This window comes from Saccopteryx bilineata, chromosome 2 (genome assembly GCF_036850765.1).
Source record: "Saccopteryx bilineata isolate mSacBil1 chromosome 2, mSacBil1_pri_phased_curated, whole genome shotgun sequence".
NCBI classification, from domain to species: domain Eukaryota; kingdom Metazoa; phylum Chordata; class Mammalia; order Chiroptera; family Emballonuridae; genus Saccopteryx; species Saccopteryx bilineata.
In genome coordinates this window covers 262,616,117-262,641,768 of record NC_089491.1, presented here as the reverse complement: position 1 = coordinate 262,641,768, position 25,652 = coordinate 262,616,117, and the positions used below count along the sequence as shown (strand labels likewise).

Here is a 25,652-nt window from a genome sequence, read left to right as displayed (position 1 = left end):
TTCTGAGGCGCTCTGCTGTCAGGGGCAATAAGCATTTAAGCAGGAATGCCCATTTGTGAGCCACCGCTGCAGGGTAAAGAAGGACTACCCTAAGTATTCCCGTCAAGGTCAAAACAGTATCAGAACTGTGAGAATTGCCTCTAAAAAGCAAAATTTAATTTGTAAAAATGCAACATAAAAAAAAAGAAATGTGACAGGCTTTTCTAAAAATGTCTACTTTGTCAAAAACAAGAAAGGATAGGAAGGGCACATCTAGACCTGTCAGAGCCTCTCCTAAAGGAGCACAGCGCTGTCACGGCACCCAACAGACGTTTCTAGAGTGTCCATGACACACGAGAGGTGAGCAATGCTTCCCGTCGGCCCCTGGACACTCCTGCCACAGTAGCTGACCCCTCCCAAGTCTCTCATGTCCCTTGGGTCTGGGATACCACACTCTGCTGGTGTTCTCCCTGATTACTCTTTGTACTGGCCCTTCAAGGGACAAGTTCCGCAGGGCTCGAGCCTCAGTCCCCGATCTCCTTACTCTGATTCCCTCCACACTTCACCCATGGCCATGCACGCAGTTAGGAGCTTTGGGTGCTGTCTTGAGCCCAGTCCTCTCTCCTGAGCCCCAGACCCATGCGTCCAATGGCCTTGAGGAGTCACAGACACCTCCCATCCTTACCTGCTCAAAGCTGACCTCCCCAGCACACCCCAGACCTGCTCTTACCATGTTCCTACCATAGGGAAAGGCTCCCCCAGGCACCCAGGCCAGAAATTTGAGTGTCACCATTATCCAAAGCCTGTAAGTGTCACCTCCTTCAAAACCTCTTCATCTTATTGTCTTTCTACTCCTGCAGCCCCACCCAAGTCAGGCCAGGTTGCCTAAACACCTCTGCCTCTAGCCAGTGCCCCATACTATACCCACAGGAATTTTCAAAAGCATTGCTTTCACCAGGTGCCTCCAAAGCTAAAAACTTTCCAGTGCCGTTGGACAAAATACAAGTTCCTGCCCTTGCTCGACAAGGCCCTTCTTATTACAGTTCCTATAAACGCTCTGAGCTGCTTAGCTCCCCCCTTATGTTCTCTGCAGCAGCCTGCACACCAGGCTCTCCAACAGCACTGCACTCGCCCTCGCCGGAAGCCTGAAAACACTGCCCACTTCCGCCTGTGCTCCTGACCCTGTCCCTGGACCCCCACAGCCCACATCCCTGCAGCACACCCCCCACTCCACCAGGACTGCCAGTTCACGTTGTCTTCAATCTCTGTATTTAGCTTCCTACCCAACACAGAGTAAGATCCCATCACGGTTTGCATTTGCCGAATGAATGATCTCATTTATTTATTTCCAATTGCGGTCACAGAGATGGAGAGTCTGGAACCATGTGATGGGTCAGAAAGACACATAGGAGCCCAGCTCTGGTGTGACTCACGTTTTTGTGAGGAATGACATGAGGGATGTACTGCAGGATCAGCTGGGCGCGTTTTCTGTCCTTGTCCAGTTCTTGGAAGAGCACACTAGGTTTGAGATCCCTTAAAAAGAAAGACATCAGTTTGGGATAATTAAAAATACAAACAAAAAAACTTCTTGGCAAACTATACCCTGCCCTTCAAATCCAGCCTGCCACTTATTTTGGTAAATAAAGTTTTAATGGAACACAACCACACTCATTCATTATGTACTGTCTCTGGCTGTTTTCATGCTACAACAGTAGAGTCGAGTAGTTGCAACAGAGATTGTCTGGTCTGCACGGCCTAAAACATTTACTGTCTGGACCTTTACAGAAAACGTTTCCCAGTCCTGTTCTAGGGCCATGACTTTGAGATGACATGTCACTGATAAAACAATCTGGAAATGATCTTATATTTAGTTGTTGCAAAAGGATTCCCCAACCCTATCCCCCAAAAGGACCTAGCCACAGTTTTTATCCTACTAATTCTGATTTTTAAAAACTGCCATTTAGCTAACATATCCTGTTGCTCAATTCAGCTGGAAACTTTTCTTCTTCCCAGTTTGGATAAGAAACATTTGCTAAATGGCCTGGCTTTGCACTATGGTGAGCTCCGCTCCAATCATCTTCAGCGCTGGCACACTCTAACAGAAGCGATGCTAGGTGATCGCCAGCAGGTGCTTCCCAGGAACGACAGCAAGCACAAGATAAAGCAGAGGGACAAGTCTCTCTCGGCCCTAGCACACACGTGCAGAGCACCCGGGCAGCTCTGCCACAGGCAGCGTGACAGTGGGGACCGGCTCACAGCCCTGCTGCCCCACCCGCCGCTCACTTCCGCAACCAGTGGTCCTCAGGGGCGAAGCGGCGCCGACAGTCCCGCTCGTACAGCACCATCAGCCAGCCGTGGACGGACTGGAACAGCTCCAGGGTCTCGCCCTTGGCGTTCTCTATGGGGCACACAAGCAGGAGCGTCACACTCACAAAGCTGATCAGAACTGGAGAGAAGCTGGGGGACAGTTCTCGTCAACAAATCCCGTTATGGTCTTCCTCTCCCTCACTGAATTTTACACAGAACCGCAGAATTCAGAGGCACGGGGTATGTTCGAAGTGTCTACAGGCCTGAGGATTGCTTAGACACACCACTCACTCAGGCTGCCTCCCACTAGTACGTCATCCAAGGACCTTTTAAAGTCTAAGGGGCTTTGTACTGAACCACTGGAAACACATCAGGAGGTAGACTCTAATCTGCGGTATGACCCAGCTCACGTTTTATCTTCTCAAAGATAAAATCAACTCCAAGATTTGAGGCAGAATTAATCATCATTAATAATTCTTGACACATACACGCAAATCTTGTAAGGCTAAGAACCAGCTGTGGTTACCGACTCTGGCCTTCCTACCAGTAGGGTAAACAGAACAATGGCTGCCTTCTCTGCTTACCTACGATCCCATCCCAGATCATCTTAAACACGAAGGAGTTCAGGAAAGAGGAGATGGTGACCAGCTCTTCCAGTTTGAATGAAATTTGTTCTTCGTAAACTTCAATGTCATCAAGGATCCTAAATCAGACAGAAAATGATTCACAACTGTCTGCTGAGGAAAGGGAAAAATGAGATCTGTACTTCTCAGAGGACAAAATAAGGTTAAGAAATAAGCTCTACCTTTTAGATACTGTAAAATTTACAAATAAAGTGATAAAAGTCTAGGACTTATTTAAAAATAATGAGTGAGGAGAGCGGGTGGGGGCATAGAAGACTGGCCATGAGTTAACTGCTGAGGCTGGTGATGGGCACAGGGGCTCACTGTACTGTATTCTCTCTACTATTGACTTGAAATTGTCCACAGTAAAAGGCTAAAAACACAATTAAAAAAACAAAGCTCTCCTCTATATTTTTCTTACTCATAAGAATTCAACTGTAACACTTTCTTAATTCATGCCTGAAATCACACCCAAATATCAAGGAGTCTTGACTGAGTGTCTGTCTACTGAACAAAGCTGTGGACTCTTATCTGCACCCACAATTGGCACTAGCAGCATTTAGTATGCACTTGAGAAATACTCATGCATGAATGAATAATGTCTGAAGGAACATAAGAAAAAAAAGAACCATTTAAGATACAGCTCTATTGAAAATATCCTAAAGCTGCTCCATTCATTTCATAACATGACTCATTCTTGGCTCACCCTTGACCCAGCAATCCAGGGCACCTGCACAGCAGCTACATACCCTGTTCTTGCCTCTAACTCCTCCGTAAGCCTTTCCCTCCACAATTCTTACCCAACCTACCACCTACAAGACCCTGATGCCCTCCTGCAATGTCTTCCATTCTAGCTTATAATTCTTCACCAACCTTTTGGGGAAAAGTGGAATTAAACTAATACCAAATATACCAAAGACGAACTGGGCCCTGGCTGGTCAGCTCAGTGGTAGAGTATCGGCCTGGTGTGTGGAAGTCCTGGGTTCGATTCCCAGTTAGGGCACTCAGAAGAAGCGACCATCTGCTTCTCTACCTCTCCTCCTTCTCTCTATCTTCTCCTCCCACAGCCATGGCTGGGTTTGAACAAGTTGGCCCTGGGTGCTGAGGATGGCTCTGTGGCCTTGCCCCAGGCACTAAAGTGGGTCTGTTGCTGAGCAACAGATCAGTGGCCCTGGGTGGGTAGAACACCGCCTGATGGGCTTGCTGGGTGGATTGGGGTTGGGGTACATGTGGGAGTCTGTCTCAATCTCCCTGCCTCTCACTTAATTAAAAAAAATTTTTTTTTAAAGAACAAAGGAATTGAATGGGACTAACGTTTGTTAATTTCTCATGCTGGGCCAGGCACTGCAATAATTGTCATTCGTTTTCTCATTTAGTCCCTAACACACTGGTGATGTTATCTCCAGTCTACTAATGAGGAAACAGAGGCTCAGGGAGGCACAAACTCTAGTGCCATGGCCTAGGGTATCTCAGTAAGTGGTGGAGTCACGTTCTGCACTTTGGCTCCCCGGCTCTGAAACGTTGTGGTAAACAACTAGCACAGTAAGGAAGTGGCCAGAGTAATTTGGACCCAGGTCAAAGAAACCCCAAAGCCCACATTCAGTGGTACTGATCCCGCTCCCCTGAAAGGAAGGGAATGGACACCTGCCAAACCCCTACGACATGCCACCTACTTTGTAAATGTTTCCTCATCTAATTCTTCCAAAACTTAATTTCAAAATCAAGCGGCGGGCCCTGCCACACAGGCCCGAATGTTAACAGTAATCACATCAGTGATGGCTTCCTTCTTGACGCTGTTATTTGGTTTCTCCATATTCCAGGAAAGGCATTCAGGACCACAGCAGTCAACCTACGTGATGAGGTGCCGGGAACAGTCACAGAACAGCATCAGCATGGCCAAGAGCTGCTTAGACTCCTCAGTGTCGTTGTTGAGGCACTCCAAGAAGAGCTTTAGCCCTCCATGAGGCCCCAGCTCACAGATAAATGCCCATAGTTTGGGCAGCAGGTCATCAAGGTAAGTGAGACCTGGAAAATAGAGAAACCCAAGCCTAAGGTGGGGGCACCTGGTCCATTATTTCTTTATCCATAAGGAAAACAAAACATACCTGCTAGTGAACATTTAACATGTGTGAGAGAAAGAAGGGGTGCACTTACTAAGAAAATCATTATCACCATGAGAATAATGGAAACAGCTAACATTTGATAGGTGCTTACTATGTGCCAGACACTATTCCAAGTACTTACACACACTATCTCCTTCCCAGTGTGAAACCCAATGTTATCTCCGTTTTTGGGGAGAGGAAATGGAAGACCAGAGAGGTTAATTGGCTCATCATCACACAGCCAATAAATGTCAGAGCCAAGAACATAACCGAGGCCTGTGTGATTCAGTGTTTATGTTTTAAATCAGAGATCAGCAATTTTTCTGGAAAGGGCCAGAGTCAGTACTTTTAGGCTTTGCAGGCCAATCTCTGTCACAACTACTCAATGCAACCATTATAGCACAAAAGGGGCTACAGCCAATATGGATGTGGCTTTGTTCCAACAAAACTTTATTTAAAAAAGCAAGAGATGGGCTGTATTTGGCCCACGAGCTATAGTTTCTCAAACCCTAAACTATCTTGTGGGCTTACCCACCTTAAGCAAAGCCAAATCAGAACTCTCCCGCCCCCAGCCAGTCATTCCCAGCCCAGCAAATGGCACCACTATCAACACTGTTGTTGCTTGGGCCAAAAATTGGGCCTCATCTTTGAAACATGTAGAGTCCAGCGGTAGTCAACCTGGTCCCTACCGCCCACTAGGGAGCATTCCAGCTTTCATGGTGGGTGGTAGTGAAGCAACCAAAGTATAAATAAAAAGACAGATTTAACTATAGTAAGTTGTTTTATAAAGATTTATTCTGCCAAACTTAGCAAAATCTGACATAAGGTATTTGGTAATAATTATTATTATATGCTTTAACTTGCTGTAACTCTGTTTTATAAATTTTATAAAGTTACTTCCCTACTTTATAAATCACCATTACTGTGGAACCGGTGAGCAGTTAGAAAATTTTACTACTAACAGATACAAAAGTGGGCGGTAGGTATAAAAAGGTGGACCATCCCTGGTGTAGACCCCAGTCTCCCAAATCCAATCTGCCTCTGAAACATATCATAAACCCTCCCACTTCCATCTCCATCACTACACCAGTTCAGTTGCTCTTAACCAGGATGATTCTATCCCCAAGAGCATTTGGTAAAATTTGGAATCATGTATGGTTACCACACCCAGGGGGCAGCGGAAGGTGCTACTGGCACCTGTAGGTAGGGGCCGGGGCTGCTAAACACCCTACAGTGGACAGGACGGCTTCGACAACACAGGATTATCTGGTCATTATCTTCACTGTCACAGAGCCCAGCATCACATTTATTTTTCCCTAACTTATGACTGGTCTCCCCCTCCTGGAATATAATGCTCTTGGAACACAGACTATGGTTGTCTTTTCAAAAAATATAAAATGTAGCTGAGAAGTTCTTAATTCTTTATGTAATAAACAGCTTCATAGCTTATAGACTTCTTGTCTTTATAATACCAATTCATAGTAACTCCTGCACTGCCACCTGAAAGACCCTGGTGTCCAATTCTTTGCACACAGAGGGAACTTTCTTGTCAGCTAAAAAGGAAAATGTTGGGCATATCCATGCAATGACATATTATGCAGCCTATACAAATGAAGTTTTTGACATCATAAAATGCTTACAAGGTGACTAGTGGAAAGGGAAGGAAAACACTACATGTTTCAATCTAAATATACAGACAAGTAGCACACTCAGGCACAGGTAGTTGCGTCTGGATTGTGGGATTAAGAATGGCTTAAGTTTTCATTTTTCTGCTTCCTTGTCTTTTCTAGTTTTCTGTTCAGAAAATACAGTAACTTTTGGGGAAAAAAACACACAATAAAAACAAACCCTGTACTTCATAATAAACATAAAGAGCCAGGTCAGAGGAATGAACCAGAAGGGCAGGACAGAGGTTAGTTTGATCTGTTTAACTATTTGGTCTCTAAAAATGGCTCAGAAATGCCCTCCTTGAAGGAAGCCAGAAGAAAACCAACTTGTCCAAGCAAAATCGTCAGCCAAATGTGAGAGGCAGGAGGAGATGCCTCAGGTCTCCAAACCTGTGAGTATCTGCAGCCGGATCTGGGTCAGAGTGGTCAGCGAGGTCTGATAGAGGACACAGATGTTGCAAACCTTCTGCACCTCTGCAGAGTCAACGCGTTTACCCCCCACGGGCTTGAGAATGTTCCGCACCGACGCAGACTTCTGAAACGCCCGCTTCAGGAGATCTGGCAGTGAAGAGGAGAAAGAACGTGTAAGCAGAAGTGTAGCCATCTGCCACGTTCCACCCTGTAGAAGGAAGAGCACTTCAATAAAGCTCCTAATTTATAACCACAACCAGACAGTGGGGGTTGCTGCTTGATTCAAGTCATCTCTTTGGGATAAATTAGAAACACATTAACAATAGGTTTTTAGGTAAAACCGCAAGACGTCTGCAGAAGCAGAGAATTTCTCAGAAGCCAGACAGTCTGATCCTCACATGGGATCCCCAACTTTCTGTGCTTTTTAGATGGAAGAAGGGACGTCAACCTCAAGTAGTGATGTTCAGCTGGGGCTTGTGCTCCACTTTTGTGTTAAGCCTTCCCATTTATATCCCACTGAAGTTACATGTGTTGAGCCCACGCTTGCTGAAAGCTACAAGATGGAACTCTGTAGCACACTGGCTGCCAGAGAAAAAGCCACCTTGAACCGGGATGTTTGAATTGTGTTAGCAGCATTTCCTTAAATGCTATCAGAGCAGGCAACAGGAAATCTTTCCACAAAATCCATTACTGACCCTGCCATGGGGACAATGCTGAGCTGGTAGCCCGGTTGGTGACCCAGTGTCCCCTTTATCAGAAGCCCTATAGGGAGATTTCTTTTATGATTAGGAGCTCAGAAAGCTCTACTCCCCCTAAGAAACAGGTCTTCCTATTTATGAGAAGAATGGGTCCCAAGTCCCTTTTCCTTTTGGCTACTAGAAATTCAGAGCCAAATGGAAGTTAAGAGAAAATGGCAACAGCCCTCATCAACCATTTATCAGTGGACATTGTCTATGTGTGACCTTGATTTTGTTCACCTGTTTCTATTTCCCAGGTCCTTGTTTTCTATACCTAAGGGTTTTCTGTCATTGTTTTGCTAGACGCAAAATCGATTAGCAGTCTCAAAATCTTTGCAGGAGAAGTTAGAGCATCACAGGAACAGGGAGGCAGGCACCCGGGAACACGCATAAGTGGTGCTCCGGCCCAGCAGAGCCACGGCCCAGGCCTGCTCCCGCCACTCACTCTTCACGGGAAGCACGTTCTGGGGGGAAGCTGGCTGCATGTGGGCCGCCGGCTCCTGGTTCTCCAGCAGCTTCTTGCTCAGGATGTCACTGAAGAAGGTCCGGATCAGAGGCACCCCCCACAGAACCTGCAGCTGTTTGGTGATTAAGGGCATGGACTCGTTAAGGCTGGAAGGAAAAGGAGACCAGGCGTGTCAGTGCCCCCTGGTGGATGGCCAGGGAAAGCCCTTGTGGCTCCCGAAGACCTTCCACTTGGAGGTGTAGCGAGGGTCTGCCAATCAACATGGTCAGTAAGATCGTCATAATAATTTTAAAAAGCGGATCCACAAATTGCAGCTGAGGCCTGGATGAGGAAGGCACTGACCCCCTATCTTCCCTGTGGCTCCACCAGACTTCCTGTGCTGCCTGTAGCCCTGCTGCTCTCCGAGGTCTCAGGCTCCATTCACCACAGTCCCCTAGTCACCCTGTATCTGCTCCTCCTCCTACCCCGTCCTGTTCACTGCGCAGTTGACAAGTGCTCTCTCACGCCTGCTGTGCTGTCTTCCCCTGCACAGCCGGCCTACAGGGATGGCCCACAAACCTCGCTGATTCTCCGGCCCGAAGAGTCTCCCTGCCTTCTAGTGCTCCTTTCTCCACTCCACACCGTACCCCAACATCAGACTCACACCCGAAATCTGCCTTCCTCACCTCCCTGCTCGGCACCCCGTATGGCTTCCACAGCCTTTTGGCATCAGTGGACGGCCACCCCCCACTGAGTTTGGGCCAGGCCAATGGCAGCCTTGGACGTGCATTATCTCATTCAACCCTTTGAGCTATTCCTGCCCCTATATTTCAGATGAGGAAAGTGAGGGGAAGCGACTCATCCAAGGTCCCCCGGAGGAGTACAGCTGAGACCAGGCGGTTCGCCTCTCTGACGTTCTGCCCACCCTCTGCCCACAAATCCTGATGCCCAACACACACGCCCCTCTATCCTCTTCAGTGGGGCAGCACACTAGTCAGTTGATAATCACTCTTAACTGGATACCACTCAGATACAAGAACAAAGGGAGAAACCTGGGGATCTCCTTCCTTGGCCGTCAGTTTTCTGCATCAAGAGCACCTGCCAGGGACCTGGGCCTCAGGCAGGCACATGAACAGGAGCACAACCCAGCGAGCGGCACAGCTGGCACAACTCCTAAGACTGCTTCCTGTCACCCGGGGGCACATCTGTAAACCTGTCATGCCACCTCACTCAATCTCTATCTTCTAGCCTAGTGAGTTCTTTTTTAATTAAGTTATTAATTGCAAATTTTTAAATTTATATTCCACCTCTTGAAAAGGATCTGAGCTAACATCTATTCCCTTTGAATTATGTGCCTTATTTTAGTATCTCCAAAACATGGCAGTCTTGGCACTCAATAAATGATATTGACGAAGAGAAGAATACTAACAGATAAGGTTCATAATTGACTGAGAAGAACAAAATACACATTCACGTGACCTCATTTTTGTGGGACAGGAAGCAGGTGAAGAGGGCAGGAGGCAAGAAGGACAGTGATCTGCCCAGGGACTCACCCATAGTCCACAGATTGGGAGAACCAGCCCAGGACAGGGTGCCAGTGGGTCAGGTTGGACTTCTTCTGGGACACGTACTTCTGACAGTAGCACAGCATCTGGGTGAGCAAACTCACGAAGCCATCTGTCTCCTCCTCTAACACTCGGGGGCTGAGGGAGCCCAAGTGCAGGAGGTTGCCTACAGAGAGAGAAGGCTGAGTGCGCCAGGCGCAGACAGATATATGCCCGCAGACAGACACGTGCCGCCACCTCCCAGATCTGCTCTCTGCCCGGGCTGGAAGGAATTCCACGCAGAGGGGCACCCGTCTGTGTGGGGACTACGAGGTGAGGCAGGACTAAAACATGCGCCCACCTGACTTCCAGTCCTGGCTCTGCCTCAGACCACCACTGTGACCCTCAACCTGCCTCTCGAATCTTGTTTCCTTATTTCTAAGACTGGAATCCCTACTTGTGGTGTGAAAGTTGTATAAAGTAGCATGTAGAATGGCTAGCACACAGAAATATGTGAGATTTAGCTAGTATGACATTGTAATATTATGTTGAGATTTTAAAACCAAGGGTTAACATCAAAAATGACCTTCTGAAGAGTATCTGACCTTCCTGGAAAATCACTGTTATTCAAAGTTCACCAAAGTTACTTAACCTGCCTTATAGGAGGACTCCCTAAAAACTGAGCCCCAAGAACATTGGTCTATGTAAAATAAATAAGGTGATGAAAATTGTGTATGTCTGCTGTTTTCACATGCCTCCATCCACAAAGCCTTTCATCTACAGTGAAAACGCAGTGAAACAGACAATGCAGGTCTTATTCTCACCTAGCCCCCCCCCCCCCAACTGCGCCCTCCCTTCTCCCGAGGTGGGAAGTATCCGGGTAACCCATCATGTCTTCAATTCTCCCTTGGCCTCCAGGAAGCTAAGGGAAACTTAACACTCACTGGCAATCACTCAGCTGCTTAGCCAAGATGATATATTTTCCATGTGACTTTCAATTTTATGTGTTTACTTTAACTGTCTGATTACACATTTTTTCACTATAAGCACTTCTAATCGTTATTAAAAACAGCTCTCGTGACCTCCAGAATGGCGAAGAGCAAAGCACTCACGACGCCTAGTTCCCAGTCACATTCCAGCCACGAACACTCACCCATCAGACAAAGCGTATGGCATCCTTCTAAACTTTCACAGACATCACGGCATCGATCCTTATCTCTTAAAAAGGTGATGAATTTATGAAGCATGTCATGAGATTCTAAGACGGTGAGGCGCTGTAAACAATCGCAGACTGTTAAAACAGAATCTGGCAGGAAGTTTCCCACTAAGGCATTGGTCCCCAACCTTTTTTGGGCCACGGACCGGTTTAATGTCAGAAAATATTTTCATGGACCAGCCTTTAGGGTGGGACGAATAAATGTATCATATGACTGAGACAAGCGTCAAGAGTGAGTCTTAGATGGAAGTAACAGAGGGAATCTGGTCATTTTTAAAAAATAAAACATCATTCAGACTTAAATATAAATAAAATGAAAATAATGTAAGTTATTTATTCTTTCTCTGCGGACCAGTACCAAATGGCCCACGGACTGGTACCGGTCTGCGGCCCAGGGGTTGGGGACCACTGCACTAAGGCACGAACTTGACCGCCAGATTACTGCCTAGTCATCAAACATGCTATTGATGGCCAAGAGCAAAATGAACAAAGACGAGAACATGGTTCTTTGGGCTATGCACAGAAGTGTGTCTACAGAGGCTACTGACTTTGAGGAAAAATCGGGGGAGGGGTGGTAGTGGTAATTAACCGAGAAAACATTTTACGCTCTAATTTCTAAGAAAGAAGACAAAAATGGAATTGGGAGGAACTCCCAGAGCCCACTTACCTCAGGGGTCACCACGCCGAGATGAGTCACGAGAGCAGGCACAGACATGATGTGGATAAGGAACGGCCGAAGCAGATTGTCTGAAAACTGTGCAGCAATCACAGGGCTAGACAGACAGACCACCGTACTCAGACAGGTGTGCACGTGAGCCGGGAACAAAACAACCCTACCCACGCCCCAAATTATGCTTCACAGGACTTCTAAAAAATGAAAGACAGGGATGACTCTAAGGAAATGGTTGGGTCAATGACAGTAGACATATGACACAGCTATAAAAAATCAATTTCGACATTTTACTGACATGAGATAATGTTCAAAGTATATGGTAAACTTAAAACAAAAAACCCCAGCAGAATAGGAATCTTTATATGCATGGGAGAAGAGAAGAGAGGAGTTAGTGATTGGCAGGAAGAAAAACAGGATTTCGGAATGCTGGCACTGTTGTTCTATTTCTCAACTAGGGGTAGTACTTACATGGGTGTATTTACTATGTGATAACTCACCAATAACTCATACTTGTTAAGCTACTTTAAATATATAAGCAGATGACCCTTGAACAATATGGGGGTTATAGGCACTCACCCCCTCTCCATGCACAGTTGAAAATCTGCGTATAACATTTTTTTTTTTTTTTTTTTTTTCTTTCTGAAGCTGGAAACGGGGAGAGACAGTCAGACAGACTCCCGCATGCGCCCGACCGGGATCCACCCGGCACGTCCACCAGGGGCGACGCTCTGCCCTCCAGGGGGCGATGCTCTGCCGCTCCGGGGCGTCGCTCTGCCGCGACCAGAGCCACTCTAGTGCCTGGGGCAGAGGCCAAGGAGCCATCCCCAGCGCCCGGGCCATCTTTGCTCCAATGGAGCCTTGGCTGCAGGAGGGGAAGAGAGAGACAGAGAGGAAGGAGGGGGGGGGGTGGAGAAGCAAATGGGCACTTCTCCTATGTGCCCTGGCCGGGAATCGAACCTGGGTCCCCCACACGCCAGGCCGACGCTCTACCGCTGAGCCAACTGGCCAGGGCCTGCGTATAACTTTTTTGATTCCCCAGAAACTTAACTGCAGTTGTCCTCAGAATCCATGGGGGATTGGTTCCAAGATCCCTGCTGCTACCAAAATCCATGGATGCTCAAGTCCCTTATATAAAATGGCATAGAACAATGCATACCATAGAACAATACATATGTGGACTCCCAACCCTGACTGAGAACACACACAGTTTTCGATCTGTAGTTGGTAGAATTTGCAGATATGAAACCTGTGGATATGGAGGGCCACCTGCATACTTATTGAAAATATCTGAGCATAAGTGGAGTCACACAGTTCAAACCCATGTTGTTCAAGGGCCAACTTTCTTATGATATATTATGTATTAAATATTCAGTATTTTAATATGTATGTATAAACACACAAATACATGTAAATTAAAAAAAGACCAAGAGGAAAGATTAAAGAACTGTTAACATTGTATCTTTGGGTTGTAGAATAATGAGAAACACTGTTTCTGTCTTATTCTTTTCTATTTTATCCAGGTTTCTTACAATAAGCATGTATTACTTCCATAATCAAAGAAGGTAATGACCCCTACCTCACACCATATACAAAAATTAACTCAAAATGGATCACAAATGTAAATACTAGTTTTACAACTAAAACTATAAAACTTGTAGAAGAAAATGCAGGAGAAAACACAGGTCATGCATTAAAAAAAAAAAAAAAAGAGGCCCTGGCCAGTTGGCTCAGCGGTAGACCGTCGGCCTGGCGTGCGAGGGACCCAGGTTCGATTCCCGGCCAGGGCACATAGGAGAAGCGCCCATTTGCTTCTCCACCCCCCCCCTCTTTCCTCTCTGTCTCTCTCTTCCCCTCCCGCAGTGAGGCTCCATTGGAGCAAAGATGGCCCGGGTGCTGGGGATGGCTCCTTGGCCTCTGCCCCAGGCGCTAGAGTGGCTCTGGTCGCTCGAGCGACGCCCCAGAGGGGCAGAGCATCGCCCCCTGGTGGGCAGAGCATTGCCCCTGGTGGGCGTGCCGGTTGGATCCTGGTCGGGCGCATGAGGGAGTCTGTCTGACTGTCTCTCCCCATTTCCAGCTTCAGAAAAATACAAAAAAAAAAAAAAAAAAAGATAATGAGAACAACTTACAGGAGAAAAATGATCCCTTCTGGCTAATATGCTCTAATAGCAATGAGCAGATAAGTTACAATTAGAATTTATATTATGATCTTTTACTTTCAAAAGTATAAGGTCTACTGGAAAGTTCTGTCCGTTTTTGGAATAAAACAAAATACAAATTTTTCTTACCATCAATAAACTTTATTAAATAATATAATTGCTATTATTATTAATGATTTCTTGCCAGCATGAGGGCAATTTGTATATCCCATTTTTGAAAAATGTTTTATCTTTTGATGCGAAAAATTGAACCAGTGCTTGATTGATATCTTCTTCATTTTTGAATTTTTTGCCCTTCAAAAAATTTTGTAAGGACAGTATCTTCTTCATTTTTGAATTTTTTGCCCTTCAAAAAATTTTGTAAGGACAAAAACAAGTGATATTCGGGGGTGCTAAGCCCGGGGAATATGGTGGATGCGACAGACATGCTTCTTTAGCATTTCTTCCTTGTTGAAATTCGTAAAAATTACAGTGGTGTAAATGAACTTTATCAGTAGCCATGGGTATACTATCGCTTCACACATAAGACTAATGTGAATCAACTTTGTTTTAGTTAATTTGCTATGTCAGTATGTATACATTAAGTGATAAAAATAGAGAGGCACACATGCGCCAAATAAACATGTGCTTACGTGTCGAAACTTGTGATAGAAATGGACAGAACTTTCCGTTAGACCTTATACTATTTTGGGGACAATAACATTTTATAAGGCTGACGTGCTCAAAATACAGGTGCCTATGTCAACCAAATGTCTAGAGCAGTGGTCAGCAAACTCATTAGTCAACAGAGCCAAATATCAACAGTACAACGATTGAAATTTCTTTTGAGAGCCAAATTTTTTAAATTTAAACTATATAGGTAGGTACATTCCTTATCGAGGTAGCGTCTGTACGTGGTATCTTGTGGAAGAGCCACACTCAAGGGGCCAAAGAGCCGCATGGGGCTCACAAGCCGCGGTTGGCTAACCACTGGTTACAGGAAGCTGACCAATCACACTCAACTCATTGAGCAGAGCCAGACAAAAGAGGGAGGCCTGAAGACAAAAAGAAGTTGTGTTCTCAGTAGGAGGCAGAGCTGCACCTGTGCTTTAGACTCAGGCACCTGGTCGACCTGCCTTGACTCTGACCGAGGAGAAGAGTGGGCGATGCTGCTGCTGCTGCAATGAGCTGCCCCAGAAGGTGACTCAGGAAAGGTCACACAGTAAATCTGTTACCAGGAAAACCTGTTTGTACCTAGATGTTATAACTCATTAAGTATGCCTTGATGTGACCTCTCTCTAAGGGTGAGACGAAGGTCTGATGGTTTGCTAGGTGATTTGGCCTACTTCTATAACTAGCTGCAGCATTACTGGTAAGATCCTGTTCCTCTGTTGGGTGTCTAGCTTCTGGAAGCGTGCCGTCAAATACAGTAGCCACTGGCCACATGTAGCTCCTGAGCACTTAAAATGTGGCTCATCTAAATTCAGATATGTTGTGTCAAACCACACACCAGGTTTTGAAGACTCAGCAGGAAAAGAAAAAATAATAATAAATTTAACTAAGAGAGATAATTTAAGAATACTGACTATATGTAAATATGATAACATTTTGGATATATTGCTTTAAATCAAATATACCATTAAATAATTTTTCCTTTCTTTTGACTTTTTACACATGGTTCTCACTGTATTTCTTTGGACAGTGCTGCCCTAGACCAGCCTTATCCAACAGAACTTCCTGTGACGGTGGAACTACTCCAAACTTGCAGTCCAACACGGTGATCTAGCAACACTGTCACTAGTCACATGGCCCCTGACCAGCTAAAATGTGGCTAATGCAACCGAGGAACTGAACTCTTAACTTTATTGAATTGTAATAAATTTCTATTTAAACACCCCATCTGGCTAGCAGTTAGCAGAAAACATAGTTGGCAAACTATGGCTCACAGAACAAATTCTGCCCACTGCCTATTTTTTGTAAATAAAGTTTGATTGAAACATAGACACATTATCTATGTCTGCTGTGTGCTTCAATGCCAGGGTAGCTGTAACAGAAGCTACGCGGTCCTCAGGACTGAAAATATTAGCAAGCTCTGACACATTTAGAGAAAGAATTTGCCAACCCATGCTTGAAATCATCATTTACCAAACTGGTATTCCACAGAAATGACTGACTGGTTATTAATAGACATACTCCACCATCTGAACATCAGGCGAGGTATTCCACATGCAGATGTGTTTGGGCCCACGTCAAGTTAACCATGCCCAGGGACCTGTGCTACAGTGGGACCTGCCGGAGTGCCGGCACACAGTGCACCAGGGGTCAGCAGGAGGTCATAGAGCAGGGAGCTTTACCACGCTGTCTGACCATGGCCCTTCTTCTTGCCCAGGTTATTATCTGGGGGGATTAAGATAATCAAGTCCCACTAAGTAGCATTCCTCTAAACAGCTTAAGAATGTTCTGGACCCATGAATAAGCACAGCTTTTCATACTTCGTGGTTTTCAGAACTGTGCGATTTCTATTAGGAAATATTTAGTTTCTCATGTGCTGTCTCTTAATTGGCCTTTCAAAATTTTAAGCTGCCCTCCTCCCCTCTTTGCTGGCCCTCTCCCAGCTCTTAGGTTGCCTTTGTTTTACCAACTAAAAGCTCAAAAGGAGAAAGTATCTCATCGTGGCTGCTGGCTGACTGAAAGCAAAAACATTCAGGGATACAGAGGGAAGATAAGAAAAAGGACAGGCCCTGGCCGGTTGGCTCAGTGGTAGAGCGTTGGCCTGGCGTGCAGGAATCCCAGGTTCGATTCCCGGCCAGGGCACACAGGAGAGGTGCCCATCTGCTTCTCCCCCCCCTCCCCCCTCTCCTTCCTCTCTGTCTCTCTCTTCCCCTCCCGCAGCCAAGGCTCCATTGGAGCAAAGATGGCCCGGGCGCTGGGGATGGCTCTGTGGCCTCTGCCCCAGGCGCTGGGGTGGCTCTGGTTGCAACAGAGCAACACCCCAAATGGGCAGAGCATCGCCCCCTGGTGGGTGTGCCGGGTGGATCCCAGTCAGGCGCATGCGGGAGTCTGTCTGACTGCCTCCCCGTTTCCAACTTCAGAAAAATACAACAACAACAAAAAAGGACAGTCATAGAGGTGCCTTTTTCACCAAGACCAATACTCCCTGTGACTGCTGACCAAGTGGGCAAACCCACACACAACATGAGTAACGAGAGGAGAAAAGGAGGAAGAAGCCCCCGTCCCATGCCACCCTCGCTGCGGCCCCTCCTTACCGCAGTGCCAGTGAGAAAGCCGCAGTCAGAGTGCCCCTGGACAGACAGGGCCGGGGCCGCGCCAGGCCACGGGTCAGCAGGGCCTGAAAGGGACATTTTCACTGGTCAGGGAATGAGGTCAACTTTGCCTTCATTTGTTCATAAAAAAATAATCAAGTGTAAAAGATGAGTGCCTCAGATTAAAACAAAAACTATATTGAAATGTTTTTTACAAAGAGGGGAGAGAAAAGTAATGGGTATGGAGGTCCATTATACCCTCCCTCACCTTTAAGTGATACATTTAATTTTTTTAATAATAAACAGTTAAAAAATTAACAGCCGATAAAAATACCAGATTTAAAATGTCAAGACAAGCTACATGTTAGAGGCAGTCTGAACTACGGTGCCAGCAGACACTACCTTGCTGGGTGAACTGCGGGTAATATCACCTTTGGCCGTCCCACCACGGGGCTGGTGTGAAGATAAAATGAAGCCACACCAGGCCAGACCCCACCTCAGTGCCGGCAGAAGGAAGAGCTAAAGCAATGTTACTTCTCATACTCGAGAATTCCAAAGTCCTTCTACACAGCAATAAGGCCCTGACCACCCCTTGGATATATGGGCCGGCACAAAAGGTGCAGTGTGGACAGAGGCTGTTTGAGGACACAGAGGTAGGAAGTTCATTCCAGACACTAGCCAAGAGGGAACCAGCCCTGGGGCCTCCGCCCTCAGTTTAGATTTCCAGCAATTGGATTACACCTGAGGCCAAAGACAGAGTGCATTACAGAGACCCCAGAGCCATTGCCTCCCTTTACACACACCGCAAGTGACCCAGGCAGGGGGATGGAGGAGAGGACGCTGAGCGTTCCGCCCTTCCTGCCAAGTGTTTCTGTGAGGAAGGCATCAGATATGCCAAAGGCAAACGTGAAACTCCAAGTTCAGGTTTGGAGAGCAAGGTCACGTCTGAGGGGATGGGGTCACAGACCTGCAGCACAGAATAAAGTCCGTGCTGGTTGAGATGTCCCATTATATTTGCGCAAATGTGGTTCATGGCTGGTCGGAGACTCTCACCTAAATAAAGAAAAAAGTGTGAGGAGAAAAAAAACCTCTAGACACAATACAAACTGCTTAGGTTGGACAGAAAATCCTGTCCCAGGCCCAGGCCACAAGAAATGAGACGTTCTCCACTTGCCTTCCTGCCTCCCTCAGGTCTGGGGCCAGTGCACACGGAGACACCGCATATCCGAGCTCTTGCTTCCCTGAAAGGCCAGCTCATGTGTCACCTCTCAGGTGTGAGGCCCACTACATCCCTTTCCAGAAGTACCACCCCCGCCTCTAAGCTCCAATAGCACTTTTTAAATCCCCTCCGAGGGACTGGCATTTTCTATTCTCTGTGGCTGTTTCCTCTCTCCTATGAGATACAAGCTCCCTGGCCGGACTCAGAAGGCAACGTATTTTAAATCCTACCCAAATCCAGGGTAATGCCTTAAAACAAACCCTCCTTCCTGACCTGGGCCCTTTCCACATGCAATTTCCTCTGCTTTCAGAGTTTGTCCCTCCTCTTCCATCTGTGAACTCTCACTCTTCCCCCAGCTCTAAGCTCAGACACCACCTCTTCGAGAAGGCCTGAGCCCCTGACAGAGCAAGGCAAGGCTGTACCTGCCCACTCGACTCTCACTTCTCTGTACTCTTCCTTCTGAGCACCACTTCACACACTTTTGTTGTGATGTGGCATATGCACATGACTTCTTTACTACCTGTCTCCCTCCAGTGAGGATGCATGTGGTCACACTGCAGGAGTTCAGCAGGTAAAGCCCCTCACGGGGAGGGACCGTTTTTGTATCTCTAGTGCCTGCATGGTATATGGCCCATAGTGGGCTATTTGTTGAATGGATGGACTAAGTGTCTGAAAAACGTAAAGCTAAGTATAATATTCAGAAAAGGAGGCAGCATTACAATGCAAATTTTATGGCCAAAAGAGAATCATTTGCTGCCAAATGATTCGCCAAATGAAATGACAAGGCTTTAATAAGCAAACATCACCGCTTGGTGCTGTGGGAGGAATACAAAATCAGATCAGAGGGACATGGATTTAAACATAAATTCCAAAAAGGGAGAGACTATCACACACAGCACTGAACATATTCCGGTCACTACAGTGCAACCTGACGGGACATGCGGAGGGCACCTTTGTCTGTATGGTGGCAGGGCCTTCCCTGAGGCTCGCGGGGGCAAAAATGCTTCTTAAAAAAATGAGAGGGTGCCAAAGTTCTACTGCTTAGGGAGGATTTTGAAGCAAGTCCCCCAGACCTTTTCCCCGGAGAATTTTCCACGTTGAAGTGCCTGTGAAGGTGACAAGCATCGTGAGGTACAGGGTGATGAGTCTGGAGTCTTGTAAGATTTCAGGCTGCAAACAATGAAGGGAGTAAGATTAAGGCACACGCCAGCCAGTCCCAGACAGGAAGCACCCATTTCATAACTTTTTCAAGTGTGCTCAGGCTCAAGTAAGGGAGTCAGGGTTATAAGTAAGTATTCTTTTTCTCTCTCTCTTGGGGAATGACCACTTTTAGGAGTTAAATGAGAGGGATTTTGAGCCACTCATGCTTGGGACTGTGGAATCTGAAGCACTCCTGGGAATGGAGAATAGGGACCCCTGAAGAACAAGATGACCCACGCTGGCCTGCTGGTTTTGTGCACACTTAGGAATATACGTATGTTCACAAGCACACTGGAGCGAGAGTGGGAAAGTAACTGAGCCTGACAGGGACCTGTGCTCAGACCTCTCCCTTACCACCTACTCGCTGTGGGGCCTTGGGCAAGTTCCTTAGCCTTCCGTGCCTCGGTTTCCTCATCTGACTAGGGACAGTATGGTTATTGTGAAGAATAAACAATTCATGTACATAAAGCACTAAGAACAGTGCCTGGCTCAGAGATACTTCTGTGTAATACTGCTATTATTATCGTTTCAACAGACCAGGTTGGGAAAAAACCCTCACTCTTTTCTAGGCTCAGAGGCCTTTTAGCACGTACACCTGCAAGGGACCCTGAAGACCATCTAGTTCAAACCCCTAAGCTCACAGAGAATGAGAGAGGGGAAGGAACTTGTTCAAGGCCACATGAGAAATCGGCAGCAGTCAGGACTAAATTTAGATCTTCCTGGCTCCAGGTCCAGTGTTCTCGTCTAATGTGTTTCTTTGCATAAACTTAAAAAAACTTTTTTCAAAACAGAAGAGCCTTTCACCTCTTCTCAAAGAGAAGTCTGTTGTGGAATGCAGACACAGAAACAGGTAAAAGAAGAGACCACTACTCTGCATCATAATGCTCCCCCCCCCCCCCCCCGCACCTGAAAAGCCAGCTGTGGCAGGGTCAAAAGAGCTGTTCACCAATGCCCAGAGAGAGGTGGCTGGGAGCGGGTTGCTGAGAGCCCTGCTGATACTCGCTCCACTGCTCCGCTGCCTCGGAAACCCCTTCCTCCTTACATGCAAAATGGAACAGTGCCTGCTGTTTGTGTCTGCTCACACCTCTGTCCACCTTCTCATAACACAAGGGTGGGCAGAGAGCAGGCTGGGTCAGTCAGTGGTAGTGGCCCAGCTGCACGCTACTATAACCAGTCAAAGGTTGAGACCAGGATCCCACTGAGTCTTTGTGAGACCCTCCCAGATTTTTCAACTGCTGGAGTAGTCTGCTCTTCTCTTTGGTCAAGACGGAGTAAGAATGTGAAGCTAGAATTGTGGCTGCCATGATTGTAACAGAAGAGGACAAAGTGACTCCAAAAGGCGTTAGGGATGAGAAAAAATGAGGGGAAGAATCCAGAAGCCCCTGGCTGCATGTTACAGAACATATTCTATGACAAAATGTTCTTTCTTGCTTAGCTAGCATATATTATTAGCTGTGCTCTTGTTGAGTTTCTGCATTTATAACCAGAGACCTGACTAGTATAATATGAAGTATTCATTATACCAAAAGCATGGGTAGGAAGATAACAGATTCCCTGGCATTTAGACAGTGGCAAGCACAGGTCAATGTTCAAAATACTGCATATCAAAGGAGGGCTCATATTGAAGACAGTATGTAACTTGCTCTCTCCTAGAAGGGGGGCTCTAATAATTCTGTCAGACCCTGACTGACAGATCACCAAAAGTAAAACCTAGGAGGGAACCATGGGGACTCTGAAAATATACTACTCACACAAAAATTAGGGGATATTTCAAAAATGAATATGAAGCTATAAAATATCCCCAATTTTTATGAGCAGTATACATCCCTAAGGCCTGAAATGGGAAGGACATATTCACAGTGTTTCATTTTTACCTTGAGCTGCTCAAGAAACTCACAGCAATACCACAGAATGCCCTTGATCTGTTTAATCCATAAGAGGGTGAGATCCTTGGAGAGAGCCAGGGACACATACCACACCTACAAGCCGGAGAAAGAGAAATGTAACGGGTAGGTATAGGGATCAAATTACCTATGTTCTAACTACTGGCATGAGACCAATCAGCTAGGTCCAGTGCCAGATGATGCAGTGAGGCCCAGTGAACAGCTAAGCAGCCAACAGGACTTAACACTAACCCATCCCGCTTACCTTGGGTTCATTCTCAGTATCCATGCTGCTCAGGATGCAGCGACACAACTTTTCAAATCTCTGCAGAGGCAAAATAGGGGTTATAAGTTCCTGTAACTAATAAAAAATGAGGAAGAAGCAAATGTTTTGCGGGCACCTGGCATGTGTAGGCATTATGAGATCATTTAAAATTCCTTCTTACAAACAGATGGGGAATTGAGAATCAAAAAGGCTAAACAGCCTGACCTGTGGTGGCATAGTTGATAAAGCGTCAACCTAGAATGCTGAGGTCACCAGTTTGAAACTCCGGGCTTGCCTGGTCAAAGCACATACAAGAAGCAACCACGAGTTGTGTTTCCCGATCCTCCCCCTCCCCCCTTTCTCTCTCTAAAATCAGTAAATAAAATAAAAAAAAAAGGCTAAAGAAAGGCTCTCAAACTAATAGCCCACTGGCTCAATGAGCCCTACATTTGTTTTAGAAGCTGGTATATTTCATATAAAAATCCAGACTGGGGCTCCTTTTGTTTTTTTTTTTTTTGCATTTTTCTGAAGCTAGAAACAGGGAGAGACAGTCAGACAGACTCCCGCATGCGCCCGACCGGGATCCACCCGGCACGCCCACCAGGGGCGACGCTCTGTCCACCAGGGGGCGATGCTCTGCCCATCCTGGGCGTCGCCATGTTGCGACCCTCCTGGGTGTCGTCATGTTGCGACCAGAGCCACTCTAGCGCCTGGGGCAGAGGCCACAGAGCCATCCCCAGCGCCCGGGCCATCTTTGCTCCAATGGAGCCCTGGCTGCGGGAGGGGAAGAGAGAGACAGAGAGGAAGGCGCGGCGGAGGGGTGGAGAAGCAAATGGGCGCTTCTCCTATGTGCCCTGGCCGGGAATCGAACCCGGGTCCTCCGCATGCTAGGCCGACGCTCTACCGCTGAGCCAACCGGCCAGGGCCTGGGGCTCCTTTTGAAAAACAAAATCTGGCAAAGCTGGGCTTGGATTCCTGTGGATGAGCAGCTATCTCCTACATCATGCTCTCCTCTTCGCCATTTTGTACGCATCATGTAGCATCACTGTAATCTTGAAATGCAAAAGGAAGAAAAGTGGAAGCTGGAAACCAGGCTACACTGTGGCATTACCAACCCTGGATCCACCCTTAACAGTGGCCTCATTCTGGGTGGCAAAAATGAACACATAACCCCAATCAGCCAGAGGCATTCCTCAATGGGTTGTTAGTACTATCACAGATAACTAGTGGCTTCTGGAATTGTATTTTCTGGGGTAATTCTAATCCCAAAGGTACAACCAGCATGTTTTGTTTGGTTTACAGGATTTAAAAGGAATCTGAAATTAGCTACCAACTTTTTACAAAATAGAAAATGGACTGCAAAGAAGTCCAATGCCTCTTTAAAAACACCAGAGGCTACCACTGGCTGAAGCTGAGGAGAGGCTGCCCCTCTGGATGGGCATGCCACAGACCCCATTACTCCTTCTGACGTCCTTCCCACCACTGTGAGTTACCGTTTAACGTGACTTGTTTTATGTTTTGTCTCATAAATGGCTGCTTTCATTCATTTACCTAACCTGTCTGGCTCCTGTATGCATCTAAGTTCAACAAGTGCATGGAACAGTCGATGAGAAAAGAATTGTTTTCAGGCCCAGAAGCACTGGGAGTTATCCCTGTAAAACAGGTCCCAAGAAAACAAAAGGGCGGGATGTGGGAGTGACAGCGAGCTGCCACCTCAGGAAGTTGCTGTAAGGGTTAGATGATGTAATAGTTACAAAAGACCTGGCAGACAGTAAGTATGATGGACATTTGCTCTCATTATTTTACCTCATTGTCCTCTTTAATTCTGAACAAGAACAGCAGTTTCCTGGCAATCTTAAAAATACAAAGTGCGCTTCTTTTACTGGGCCCAGAGTCATCTGCTTTAAAAAACTCATCGATCTCTCTCCTAAAGGAGGGAGGGGCAAGAAAAACAAAACAAAACAAAAGGCATTCTTAATTCAAGCTCACAGGAGCTGGCAGGCTTTTCAGGAACTGTAGGGAGAATGTGCTGAGTCCCTGGCACCCACCGGATCTCTCTCTGCAGCCGGCTCCGACAGAGAAAACTCCGGACATGGGCCTGAATCCCGACAGCGGCCCGCTCCCGCTCCTTCTGCACAAGTCTTTCCTCTCGGGCCTGACGGGCTCTGTCAATGAACCAGGCTCTCGAGGTCTGAGAAACGGTGAACATGTTTACAAACTTGCACAAACCCTGCAAGGAAGGAAAACGTCAAACAGTCGGTGTAGATCATTATACGAAAAACGCACACAGAAAGGGGTTCAGGGGCAAAGGGTGGGCAGGGGTGGGGGCGGCAGCAGAGAGCTACTCGGGCCCTCCAGCACCCTCCGAAGTGCTAATAGCTCTCCTGGCACAAGTCCCAACTTTCCCTTGGCTCTTTTCATGCAACTCCCAAGAGCAGCGAGGCTCTTTCCTACATTAAATAATTACATTTTCTTAAGAGAAGGAGCACAGCGCCTGGCATAGGGTATGGGTTCTGTAATTGTTTAACGAATGAACAAAGCATGACACAGTCCCATTTATAAAGCACTAATGCACCAGTAATGCAAACCAGGCATCCTCTAAGTCAAAGCTTCCTAGATATTTTAATTTTTTGCAGCAGTCCACAGTATCTGGGAAGCCAGCATCAAGCAATTCACTTTTATTTTGCCAAGAGAAGATGTAAAAGAAAAACCAATCATGAGTATTTACTGTCACGGTTAGTTTAATCATCCATTCAGTCAACAACTATTTACTGGTACATACCTGTGCCTAGCGCACACACACAAATAAGCCCTTTCATTTTTTAAAAGCATTATTTTCATTAAAAAAGCCAAAGGTCCATGATCCCAGAACGCACAACAACCTGCTAAGTTGAATATGTTCTGTTTTATGTGTAACTTATTCCATTGTCCTTACTGATCCCATTCTGCCAAAAACCAATGAAGTCTTGAAAGCGGAACGGCTCCCATCCCTGGCCCGTACTTTCTGGACAGAGGCCCTGAAGGATCCATTCCACATTTTTACCTCAATCACCAGTAACTCTTTTCCCAAAGGGATGGTTCTAGCTAGCAGCCTCAAGCACACAGTTCTGGTCCAAAGTCATTCTATCCAAAATCTGAAATCAGCCCCACTGACAAAAAGCACTGAAATGAGTTATTCATAAATCTAGACTTCCAGAAAACAATTGCTTTGCTAGGTTACTTCCCTCAAAGCAGCACTCATGTGAAAACATCATCAAATAAGAGGCTCATGCAAGGCTCCTCCCATGTCCACATAGTAAGGGACTTGTGTCCCCTTTGCAGTCCTGCTTCATACCTGCTAAACAACAGGTCTTTCCCAACATGGCCATAATTCTCTCTATAAATTAAAGCCTGCCTGACCACAGGAGGGTGGGTAAGATTAGCGGAAAAAAGGTCATCTGACCATTCACTTCCAGCCCCAGCAGGGGAAGCCCAAAGAGCTCACCTGAGGACCTGCCTGTGTCGCGGAAATGCCACGTAATCATTAGTGATCTTGCAGAGGACTCACAGCCAAGGTAGCGTCTCACTTCTGAGGGGCTTGCCTGCTCTGGAAGGAGCAGAAGGAAAAAAAATCCTGATTTAGGGTTAAGTTGTATAGGTAGGGCATCATGCAGTCCTTCACTGAGTAAAAGTAATACAGTGCCCCTGGTTTAAAAAACACCACTGTGTTCTCTTTAGCTTTTTTGTTTGTTTGTTTTTTGTGACAGAGACAGAGAGGGACAGATAAAGACAAGACAGACAGGAAGGAAGATCAGAAGCATCAATTCTTCATTGCAGCACCTTACTTGATAATTGATTGCTTTCTCATGTGCCTGGACCGGGGGGCTCCAGCAGAGCCAGTGACCTTGGGCATCAAGCCAGTGACCTTTGGACTCAAGTCAGTGACCATGGGGTCATTCATGTCTATGATTCCATGCTCAAGCCAGTGACCGCACACTCAACCC

The 25,652-nt window shown here is 46.5% G+C and overlaps 1 protein-coding gene across 2 annotated transcripts in view; it reads right to left on the bottom strand.

The window, feature by feature from the left end:
- The window catches only part of UBE3B (ubiquitin protein ligase E3B), a 51,827-nt gene that overhangs the window by 22,017 nt on the left and 4,158 nt on the right, over positions 1-25,652 (bottom strand). For both annotated transcript variants that reach the window (XM_066260367.1, XM_066260366.1), the window contains exons 2-18: positions 25,154-25,255; positions 23,718-23,899; positions 23,476-23,596; positions 21,670-21,729; positions 21,396-21,500; positions 19,395-19,491; positions 18,070-18,155; positions 17,106-17,188; positions 11,699-11,804; positions 10,969-11,089; positions 9,825-10,002; positions 8,272-8,438; positions 7,069-7,236; positions 4,763-4,934; positions 2,871-2,989; positions 2,263-2,377; positions 1,413-1,512 (exon numbers count right to left, since the gene is read on the bottom strand). In XM_066260367.1, coding sequence (XP_066116464.1) covers positions 1,413-1,512; positions 2,263-2,377; positions 2,871-2,989; positions 4,763-4,934; positions 7,069-7,236; positions 8,272-8,438; positions 9,825-10,002; positions 10,969-11,089; positions 11,699-11,804; positions 17,106-17,188; positions 18,070-18,155; positions 19,395-19,491; positions 21,396-21,500; positions 21,670-21,729; positions 23,476-23,596; positions 23,718-23,878 — 1,959 coding nt within the window. In that variant the 5' untranslated portion in view covers positions 23,879-23,899; positions 25,154-25,255. The remainder of the gene's footprint in view (positions 1-1,412; positions 1,513-2,262; positions 2,378-2,870; positions 2,990-4,762; positions 4,935-7,068; positions 7,237-8,271; positions 8,439-9,824; positions 10,003-10,968; positions 11,090-11,698; positions 11,805-17,105; positions 17,189-18,069; positions 18,156-19,394; positions 19,492-21,395; positions 21,501-21,669; positions 21,730-23,475; positions 23,597-23,717; positions 23,900-25,153; positions 25,256-25,652) is intronic.